The sequence below is a fragment of the Barbus barbus genome (genome assembly GCF_936440315.1).
Source record: "Barbus barbus genome assembly, chromosome: 42".
NCBI classification, from domain to species: domain Eukaryota; kingdom Metazoa; phylum Chordata; class Actinopteri; order Cypriniformes; family Cyprinidae; genus Barbus; species Barbus barbus.
In genome coordinates, this window is record NC_136720.1 from 8,964,271 (window position 1) to 8,975,882 (window position 11,612).

General features: G+C 37.6%; 1 protein-coding gene across 2 annotated transcripts; it reads left to right on the plus strand.

Moving 5' to 3' along the window:
• Positions 1 to 2,920: 2,920 nt before the first annotated feature.
• Positions 2,921 to 11,343, plus strand: LOC306861470 (6-phosphofructo-2-kinase/fructose-2,6-bisphosphatase 3-like). 2 transcript variants are annotated; one of them, XM_079403726.1, is made up of 16 exons: positions 2,921 to 3,146; positions 4,650 to 4,778; positions 4,897 to 4,993; positions 5,101 to 5,167; positions 5,538 to 5,612; positions 5,692 to 5,748; positions 5,893 to 6,017; positions 6,103 to 6,310; positions 6,564 to 6,710; positions 6,800 to 6,904; positions 6,988 to 7,117; positions 7,762 to 7,824; positions 7,912 to 7,976; positions 8,068 to 8,247; positions 8,409 to 8,431; positions 9,844 to 11,342. In XM_079403726.1, the coding sequence occupies exons 1-16, from the start codon at positions 3,065 to 3,067 to the stop codon at positions 9,848 to 9,850; spliced, it is 1,560 nt and encodes a 519-aa protein (XP_079259852.1). In that variant the 5' UTR covers positions 2,921 to 3,064; the 3' UTR covers positions 9,851 to 11,342. The 2 variants fall into 2 exon arrangements, with proteins under 2 accessions (XP_079259852.1, XP_079259851.1); XM_079403725.1 differs by lacking the exon at positions 8,409 to 8,431 and having other exon boundaries at positions 9,844 to 11,343.
• The last annotated feature ends 269 nt before the right edge of the window (positions 11,344 to 11,612 follow it).

Sequence of the window (11,612 nt, forward strand, 5' to 3'; positions counted from 1 at the left end):
TACTAGGCATAGAAGCTTCCCAGCAGGTGTGTTGAGGCAAGTTGGAGCTAAACTCTGCAGGACGCCGGCCCTCCAGGACCGAGTTTGGACAGCCCTGATTAAAACAATGTATTTTAAAATCAGCTCAAAATATCAAACATGTTTGATACCCTCCGACTGAACGGATTCAAGAGTCTGATGATTTCTGTTTTCTGTGTATCACGATTTTCTCAACTCGTCTTAGCGTGCGTGGAAATAATTGTAGAGGTGGAAGGAGATATTTACAGTTGTGGGGGTTTACGCAGTTTTATGACATACTATTTTAAATTTGGTGGTTTATTTTTAGGTTTGCCCACTTTTGAATGTTCTTAATTAAAGGGGTAAGTTCACCCACATGTTGTTCCAAACTTGTATGCATTGGAAACAAAATGTTTTTGTTTTGGACCCCATTTGCTTTCATGGAGTAGACAAAAACAATTATTTAAACAAAACCTTTTATGTTCCACAGATGTAATAAAGTCATAAAAGTTAGGAACAACACAAGGGTGAGTAAATTGTGGTGAACTATCCTTTTAAGTCTCGAGTCATGTCTTTATACAACTGTCACCAGACACAAGTCCGTTAGGGAGGTGTTGATTAGTTGCTGTTTGTTTTTTAATTGCACTGACTGTGCTTGAATGTCATATGCATTCTTTTCTATGTACTTGGTAACACAGTGGACACTTTCTCTAAAACACATCTCAAAAATTCAGTAAAAAAAATGATTCCTTCCTTTAATAAAAGGTCCATTCAATACTCACTAGCTCAGAAGTGTGTGATTGCGTGTGCACTTCACTGTGTGTGTGTTTCGTCTTCTCTCTGGTCTATTCCAGGTTTTGATACGGAGTGAATCAGCTTCAGGGACAACTTCATCGCTTGCCTTTCTCACTATGCTTATTTGTTTTTACTAATAGCAAGTCGGTCAACACTTTACGGTAACAGTGTGTATCACAACAACCCGTTTACTTTTGAGACTCATTTCCTATCGTAGGTGTTTGTTCTTGTTCACATGCATGAAACAATCCACATTTCTACATCTTTCACATGAAGTGTTTTGCAAGCAAGTTAAATAAGAGAGCAGTTCACTGAAAAGCCTTTGACGTTATGTATGCCAGTAACCCAAATTCCAGTATAATCTCCTGCATGGAACGGACTAAGAGTGTGTGCCCATTAACGATAATCACTGTTTCCTAAATAACTCAAGATTTCTGTCCTGAAACCGGGTTTTTGAGAGTTTCTACATTTTCCCAGTTTTCTATTTTTCAAGTGAAACTTTAAATGAAGGTGTTTGGAATGCTTGTTCAATCCAAACACATGAGAAACTGTTTGCAATTGTGCACAAATGTGGATTATGTGATTCACAAATGTATGATTTGTATTAAAAAAGTGAAAATGCAACCCTAAACCTAGCCCTCATGGGGCGAGAGCAGATTAGGCCTACACAAAAATGTAAGAAAGTCATTGTGATAAGTTTGCTATGCAGTTGCAAAGGCGTTTGGATGGTTTGTTAGAGAACTGTTATGTGATTTACAGGGGGATCTGGGTGGTTGCTTGCTAACTGTCCCAAGGTATAATAGCCAACCTACAAATCGCCAGATAAAGGTCACTTATAGCCTGTTGAATTGGTTAAAGTATTTATTTATTTTTTAAGGAAAAACACAAACCATTGAGAGCTCTGGTCAGCGCAGCAGTCGATGGGAAACATATTCATTATTGTGCAGTAACAAAGTACCTGGAAACACGAGAAAGTGTCATGAAGCTTGGGAAAAACAAAGCTGTTCTCACATGACTCGCAATTAACTTGCTTTCTTTGGGAATCGCATGTTTGTGTGAAAAAGGGACGAACAGAATGCTTTGTCTTCCGATGTAGCCACAACACCTTTAGTCTTCGGAAATATTGGTCGGCAAGTGTTTTAAAGCGCTGCCACGTGAGAACTAGCCAAAAAAAAAAGAAGTAATTTCCCATTTAAGGATGAGTGTAATATTTTCTGGACAGAGATGATGCCACGCCCTCGGTTTTCATCCTGTACGTGCAGATCTGAGAGTCACCAACAACTGAACATCTCCAAACCAACAAAGGCTTAAAGAGACTCAAACATGAAATGCACTGCAGTCATACTTTTCAGTTTTATACTAAGTATAGCAATTTATATTCAAAATGAAAAGAGGAAAATAATCAGCCTAAACTGTAACATTAAATTCAGAAAACTCACCTTTTATATTATAATGTTGCAGAAAATGTTGAATTTTCATGAGGCTAGAAGTTTGAAATATTTCGGAAGATCTGTTTTTTTTTTTTTAAGTAATAAATTGGTTTGTTTTTAACATTTTTGTTAAACAAATCCCAGCAACAATGCAAAGGGTGATTTCTCTCAAATCACTTATGATTTGGTATGCAATCTACAAATAAACTCTCGAAATGATATGCACATTAACTTCATCAGTTTAAAAATAACAGCCTAATAAAGTAGCCTACAAAAAAACAACTAGGGAATTTATAGCTTGAAGACGCTTGCTATTATTTCACGGGTTTATGGAGATTGATGGATTGATGTAGTGACTCCCCGCACGTAGGCAAGTGGGGATGCCCACTCTACGCGTGACCTGCATCTTTAATGCTCTTGAGTGCACAGCATTACAAGCCCTTTTATCAGTTTGTGCATAGCATTAGCATCTAGAAATATAACTAAATATCAAAATAATAATAATAAATAGTCTATTATTCAATGCATGAATAGAAAGTGTGAACACCATGCATTTTTTCAGAATAACCAGCATCTAGTATGTGGCCGCTAGGTGGCGCACGCGAACGCTCTCACCGCCGGACACGCCTCCTGCAGGCGCGCATCACAGCATCGCGTCGCCGGCTCCGTATTTAAAGCGCAGATGATGAGAGACGCGCAGTTAGATATTACCGGGAAGAGGAGAGAGGTGGTCCTCAAAATTTTAACTGATATAAATCGGCGCAAATCTTCAAGCAGCTTTTAAAGAAGAAGATTTACAAAGAAGAGCATCGTTAATTCTGATATTTCCAAATCCTAAAGGAATGCCAAGGGAACTAACCCAGAACAGGATCCAAAAAATCTGGATTCCCTCTAAAGATGACAAACCTTCAATGCCCCGCACATGTAAGTAATTAGCGCATTTTACATATGATATTAAATATTTTGCTAATATAATTAAACTGTGACTTATGAGCAGTGAGCACTGTACTTTAATGCATGCACTGATCAAACTGTGACACAGCTTAAGGTGATGGTCATCAGTAGCCATGACGACAGAATTAATTAAGCGCTGTCTCAAGTGATTCGGTTGTCATGGAGACCTACGCGCATCGCCTTTGTAAAGACTTTCGAGGTCAGTGGCACGCTGAAGACGCCAGGCATTGAAGAGAGGAGAGGAATGTGGGGAGATTGCGTTTTACGATCATACTGAGCTCTGATTGGTCGAATATATTTACCTGCACTTGATGCCAGTAGCGGATGCATAGGAATTACTCATCAAAAATTATGCATTTTAATATCTGCTGTGTCAGTGATATCACCCTGACCCTCATGTTGTTCATTTTGATTATAATCAAGGCATAATTTACTGCAATAAATAATAAATGTTTAGTGCCCATGTTTGTGAAGAACATTTGAAAAAAATAAAAATAAATCAGCAAATTTTAATCTAAATAAAAATAATATAATTGTAATAATTTATGCAAAGATACGTTGTTTTTTTTTGTATCACATTTTTTTTTTTTGCAGATTTTAATACAGTACAATAATTGGATCCAGTACAGTGTTTTTTAATGGCAGTATTACAATATTTTGTAGAATATAATGAAAGAATAAATAAATGGGGGGAGGGGGGGTTCCCTTCTAAATTTCCTTCTCATAATTTCCTTTAAACATATATAATATAATTCTCTTTTCATTTTGGGGTGAATCATGACCTAGACATGTTCTCCGTAAGATTCTGTCTGGTCAGTGTACGTAGACAGCCAGTAAAAGCCTAATAAGATAATTGTCTGTCTCTGCTGACTGAGCTGAGTTTGAGTTTGTGTGTTTCCATTGGGAATCTTCTTAAGGATTAACCCCAACTGCGCTGGTTCACATTGCCCATTCACATGGCCACCTGCCAATGGACGTCTGTAATTCATCTCTTATAGGGATTACTTTTACCCCATAAATAACATGATGAAATAGAAAAACAATCAAAATATACAAAACTTTGAATCCTAGCCTAATGCACAACTGCATAAATACAGATATTTTGCAGCAATTCCCATGAAACATCAGGCTTGCACAGAAACATTTACTTCTTGGAGGATTTATGTGTCTGTGTGTGTACAAGAAAGTTAGACTTATCTGCATCTGACCCAGTTAACGCCTCGCTGCCGGCGGCGTGGAATGTGCATGTGCATTTAAGTGTAGTAAGTGTTTAGTTTAGAAAGTGCATCTGTGCGCACATGACCTGGCCTGTTCGATTGGTTGGTGGGGAGGGTCACCCGTTGCACGTAACTGACAAATCATGTGGAGAAAGAAAAAAGTGTCCCCTAAAATATAGGCTAATGGTGAGATGTGATTCTGTGTATGCACATTATCAAAATGTGACCGTGTATTTTATTTTCTCTTTTATTTTAGCACGTGGAGGCCCCCACCTGGCAAACCCCCCAACAGTGATAGTGATGGTAGGACTTCCTGCTCGGGGCAAAACCTACATTTCAAGGAAACTCACACGCTACCTCAACTGGATTGGTATTCCCACAAAAGGTACAAAAAAATCAAGCAATGTTTAAAATATGTATAATATACATATATTTGTATCATGCATTTCACCTATACACATTTTGTAGGGATTCTTAATTGCTGAATATGTGTATTTATCTAGTTTTTAACGTTGGCGAGTATCGTCGAGAGGCAGTGAAACACTACAGCTCTTACGATTTCTTCAAATCAGACAATGGGGATGCTGTAAAAATCCGACAGTGAGTTGTGTGCCTGAACTACACCATGCCATAATATGAAAATGAATTCTTCTTCAACTCGTTTATGTAGATATATGGAGTAATTAATCATTTTATTTTGTCTCCAGGCAGTGTGCCTTGGCCGCTCTGAGAGATGTCAAGATTTACCTCACTGAAGAGGAAGGTCAAGTGGCTGTAAGTACTGTATCTTTTAGAGCTGTCAATCGCATCCAAAATAAAAGATTTTGTTTACATAATATCGGTGTGTGTATTTATTATGTATATATAAATACACACACATGAATGTATATATTTAAGAAAAATTAAAATGTTTATATATTAAATATATTTATATATAATATAAATGACAGGATTATAAATATATACATGTAAATATTTTCAAAATATATACTGTATGTGTGTGTATTTATATGTACATAATAAATCGCAAATTTTGGATGCGATTAATCCCAATTAATCGTTTGACAGCACTACTGTAGATGTATAAACAGCTTGCAGAACGTTTAAAAACAGAGCAGATCCTCACCGCGGTATCCTTCCACAGGTTTTTGATGCTACAAACACAACCAGAGAGCGACGAGATATGATCCTGGAGTTTGGTGCAGAAAATGGCTTCAAGGTCAGTCATAATATCTTGAAAATTGCTTTTGATGACAATTACAAGGACGAGGACCACTAACACAAATGTACTTTTGCAGATTTTCTTCATTGAGTCTGTTTGTGACGACTCAAATGTCATCGCCTGTAATATCTTGGTAAGTTGCACGATTAAGAGTTTCAACCAATATAATTTAACTTTATATGTATTACTGAATTATATACATTTTTGTATGATGACTGTTAAATTACTGATGATAAAGTGTGCAAAACCACTAAATGCTGCATTAATACTTAAACAGGAAGTTAAGGTGTCATGTCCTGACTATCAAGATTGCAACAAGACGGATGCCATGGAGGATTTTACGAAAAGAATTGAATGTTACAGAATGAACTATCAGCCACTCGACCCTGACCAATATGACAAGTATGTTAGCAATACACACACACGCCTTCTTTGTCAATGACTTGTCTTTAATATTCCAAGATTAACCCCTTGTTTGTCCTCACAGAAATTTGTCCTTCATCAAAGTGATTGATGTGGGTCGCAGATTCCTGGTGAACCGCATTCAAGACCACATCCAGAGTCGGATCGTCTACTACCTGATGAACATCCATGTGCAGCCGCGGTCTATTTATTTGTGTCGGCATGGTGAGAGCCAACACAACCTGCAGGGCCGACTGGGCGGAGACTCTGGACTGTCTACACGTGGAAGAAAGGTACTATGCTCATAAATCTGGGAAAAGAATGAAAATAATGCTGGAGGTTCAACTTATGAAGTTGAGTAATTACTTAATAGTTCTTGACTCATCTTAAAATGACTTATACCTTTCATAAACTAGCATGTTGTTGCCACTCAATTTGGTGCCAAGGACGGTATTTGTAAAGTTTGAAACAGTGTCCTATCCAAGAGTATCCCATGTGTCCAATATGTCCAAACTCTCCAGAATAACAAACCATCCTACTCTGTAGTTCGCAGGAGCTCTCGCTAAATTTGTTGAGGAGCAGAACTTGAAGGATTTGAAGGTTTGGACAAGCCAGCTGCGTCGTAGTATCCAAACCGCCGAGGCCCTCAATGGGCCGTATGAACAGTGGAAAGCGCTGAATGAGATTGATGCTGTAAGTTCTCCAGCATGCATCTTTGGTTTGGTTTTTCTGCAAAGGTTCTCCATTTCAATCTCCTTAAAATGTTCGCATGTTGTCTACAGGGTGTGTGTGAGGAGATGACTTATGAAGAAGTGAGGGAGAGGTTTCCAGAAGAGTTTGCTCTCAGAGATCAAGATAAATACTACTACCGCTACCCCTCCGGAGAGGTGCAAACAAACGAAATGCCTTTATTTTACTAAAAAAACGTATAAGAAAGCGTCCTTAATAAAATGCTTCTGTCTTTTTCCAGTCATATCAGGATTTGGTTCAACGGGTGGAACCTGTGATAATGGAAATGGAACGACAGGAAAATGTTCTTGTTATTTGTCATCAGGCTGTGATGCGCTGCCTATTAGCCTACTTCTTGGACAAAAGTGCAGGTGAGATTCTTAAATAAAACTTTATGTCATCATTTACTCACCTTCATGTCATTTCAAACTCATATGAGTTTCTTCTTTCTTCTATGGAAAACAATAGAGGTTTAGCAGAATGTCCCATTTGCTCTTTTCCACACAAACTTAAGATAAAGTTCCACTTGAGCTCCAAAAATAGTCCATATGGCTTCTGAAGTCATTGAACTTACTTGTGTACCCTGGTGACAAAGAAGTGCACTTTAGCATACTTTCAAAGAGTAGGTAACACTTTAAATTTGGGAACTATCAACTAGTCACTTTGTTAGCATGCATATTACTAGGTTATTGGCTGTTTATTAGTACTTATAAAGCACATATTAATTCATGACCATATTCTATATCCCTTAATCTAGAATACCTAAATATAACTACTACAATAACTACCTTACTTACTATCTATAAGAAGCAAAGAAAACTAGTATGGAAGTATGAAAAAGAGCAGCATGAGCATTCATCAAAATGTCTCTTTTCGTGTTCCACAGAAGAAAAACAAAGCCATACAGGTTTGGAATGACATGAGTCATAAATAAATGACCCCTAATCTCAATCCGCACACTTTTCCATAATTATTTGCAGTGCAATCATACTAACCTTTCATTTCTTGTCGGTAGATGAAATGCCGTACCTGAAGTGTCCACTCCACACAGTACTGAAGCTGACCCCAGTGGCTTATGGTAAGATTATTATCTCTGATAATATTTGATCCAATCTGAATAATATTGATAAGTATAACACAAACTAACTGTGTGTGGTTTTTAAAGGGTGCAAAGTTGAATCCATCTTTCTGAATGTGGATGCAGTGAACACACATAGAGACAGACCAGAGGTAAGCACAAACATATACACTTGCATATATACTACACACAAGCACTGTATTATTTCAGTTTCTAATCTCTTGTTCTGTCTTCTCTCTCTAGGAGGTGAAGAGAGGCCCGAGCACTTTGATCAGGAGGAACAGCGTGACCCCTCTCACCAGCCCTGAACCCAATAAGAAGCCCCGCATCGAGGGTCTGGATGATCCGATTATCAGAGAGGTGACGCCTGCCCAACTGACCCTGTGTTCAGCTTCACACACCACTCTCGCTCTGTCCACACAGGTGAGCCACAGCTACTGTCCTTATATCTGTGTCATATCTGTCATATTCATAACCCTGTAGTGACATACTAATCATTTCATGCTTCACCCTTTCACATTCTTTTCCTGTTTGTCTCTGTTTCCTTCTATTTATTCTTCCTTATTCCACTTTATGTACTACAGCACTGGCTTAGTGAAGCTTGTCTGTAAGTATTTCCTCCTTCTGTTCCTTCCTTATCTTTTTCAAGTAATTGGGAAGTCGTGGCCTAATGATTAGAGATCCGTAATCCAAAGGTTGCGGGTTCGAGTCTCGGGCCGGCAGGGATTGTAGGTGGGGGGAGTGAATGTCCAGCGCTCTCTCCACCATCAATACCACGACTGAGGTGCCCTTGAGCAAGGCACCGAACCCCCAACTGCTCCCCGGGCACCGCAGCATAAATGGCTGCCCACTGCTCCGGGTGTGTGTTCACGGTGTGTGTGTGTTCACTGCTGTGTGTGTGCACGTTGGATGGGTTAAATGCAGAGCACGAATTCTGAGTATGGGTCACCATACTTGGCTGTATGTCACTTCACTTCACTTTACTCTCTCAAACTTTCCCAACTTGACATCACATCCTTAAAATGGGCTATACAATGAATTTTACTTAAATTATCGACTTTTAATGCAACAAGAAATGTTTCATATATCTTTTGGTTGTTGACGTCCAATCAAACTCTTGGTCTTTTCACTTGGTGATTTAGTAAAACTAACCAATCAGATGTCTTCATAATTAAAGTTTAGCCAATCATGACAACCTTATTTGCATATAGAAGTCTTAAAGGTACAGCAGCAATCTTGTTTGTTTTAGAGGAAGGGTAGAAAACGGTCATGTAAAACAAAATTACAACTGATTAGTTTAAATGTTATAATTTTACAATATAGCCCCTTTAAAGGTGGTATTAATGAAGATATAATCAAGTACTGTATTTACACTATCCTTCATGTTTATATCTTCAATATAGATACCCACATTCTCATTTGTTCTGTTCTGTCTCTTGCTCATCTTTTGAATGCTTAAAGACACACTTTTTTACATTATCTACAAGTGGTATCAGTGCTGCTCTTTCATAGGTAATGGTCATAGAAACTAATGTGGTAGAGTAGCTAAATGGTATTACAAATTTATTTAAATAGTAAATAGTATTTGCAGACTGCAAACATTTTCTTTACTGATTTTAGTATTAAATCAACTGAATCCTGCAGATTGGATTTAAATCTTGTAAAATGTGTTAAATGGAGGTAGAATTGGGCCCTGTTTAAACCTGGTATTTATAGCTAACACATGATGCTAATACCAGAATAACAGGGTTACAATTAGCTAAAAACATTGCCAAATTAGCCAAAATATTGAGTAAAAAAAAGTCATAAAGTGTGCAAAAATATGTAGAGCTTGCATTTGTTGTTCAAAGTCTCTGTAAATGTTCCCTTTTTGAGTGCAGATTCCATATAAGCTGGCCAAAAACAATAACAGCACAGTTTTGTGTTATGCTAAAATGCTCTTAGCTAGCAGCTAGCTTGTTGAGTAGATTAACCAGCTGTTCAGTAATTAACCAAACGATCTACATTCTTTTTTCACAGAACCTGAAGAAATGCTCCGTAGAGTGCCATGAACCCCCTCAGCTCTGCCTTTGAGATTTTAAGGCTGTATTGCTTTACTCAGCACGGAAGAGTTCTCTGCCAAGCTGCTTCCTCATTTCCTCCCAGAGAGGTGTGTGTGTCCATCTTTCAAAAAATGGACACTGAGTGCAACCTGGGTTTTTCTATTTGTCCTTCACGAATTCGTGATTAATGTACGTATCGTGGTTTGTCCTAGTCAGGATTTCTGTGTGTGTTTTTGCGTATGAAGGGAAATCAGAGCCCAGTGGCAGGGATTAAACAATGTTGTCAACCACCCCTACATTTTTGGACACTATTCCCTGTTTACGTAAAACAGGATACCACTTGTAGATATTTTTATTCTGGTCTCGGCCAGTTTTTTAACACTGACGGTAAGAATATGCCCTGAACTTTGAAGCACGATGCTAAAACAGACCAAAGATCACCCCCAAACGCTTACGGGCTGATTCATGGCTTTTCTGCACTCACTTTCAAACATATGCTGCAAATAAATTGCACATTTAGACAGTTTGCATTGATTTGTCTTAAATTCTGAGGGCAATAATGAATCTTACCATTTGTAATGCTGCTCACAGTTTTGAAAGCTGTTTAAAAGTTCTCATGTTGTCCACTGCAGATTCAGATGATTTGTGTTATGGATATGGAGTGTGAGTGTGTTTTTTATGTAATTTGTGTGTTTTTAAGACCTAATGACAAGTTTGATGTGCAAGGTTATAAAAACAGGGTGTTTTATGTGTGTTTGGATGGGACAAAGTGAAGCAGTGTTTATATTTGTTGTTTATATTTAATGTGTTTTATGGCGTGATGGATATCAGATACATTTTTATACTGTTCATTTATTAATTCCCTAGAGTGCCTAGTGCTTGAGCTATCAGGCCAGAGCTGCTTTTTTATATTCTAATATGAGAATTTTATTGGAACAAAATAACATTTGGATTTAATTGTACTTTTATCATTTCAGTTTCAGTTTTGTTAGCATGTCAAAGCCTGATTAAGAGATTAAACTAGTGTTTGATAATGTACAGATTTACCCTTGTAATCCAAATGTTTACAATTTGAATTTGTAAGAGATTTTATAGGAATGGAGTAAAATTTTAACTAAGTACCAGCTTTAATTGTAAATATGCAGTTCTGAGAAGACATCTAGTTGCTTTGAACAGCCATTTTGGGCTCCATTTTTAGTGTAAAACATTCTGTTTATCACACGACTAGGTGCAATGTTGTATATTGGCTCTTAACGGTAATTCATCTGATCGCTTATGATACTTGAACCTCATTTTTTAATATCTTTCCTTTTTTGTAAAAAATCTTATTTATTTATTTGTACTAGGCATTGTGTTTTAAGCACTTTGTTCATTACTGAGATCATACAGCATATCAACAAGTCTAATAATTTTCTCTTTCTGAAGAAAGTGAATCATTTATATGCATTTACTGAATCAATAAACAGTCTAAATGAGGATTTGTGGGTGTTTATTTGTTTTTAGAACTGCATTTACTTTTTTTGCAATTTTTCCATAAATGGTCAAATATAAGGCGACAGTTTCCCATCCCACTGAGCATCCTGCAGCTTTCAGTTAGTTTCCTGTTTTTATTTAGTCACACAGCACTATCACCCCTCATCCATTTGACCCGCAACCACATCCACCTCATTTCTAATGAGCACTATCTGTGTTTTATGGCCCTCTGGACTCTTTGCTTTGCTCACCTGTTAGAACAGATATTAACAT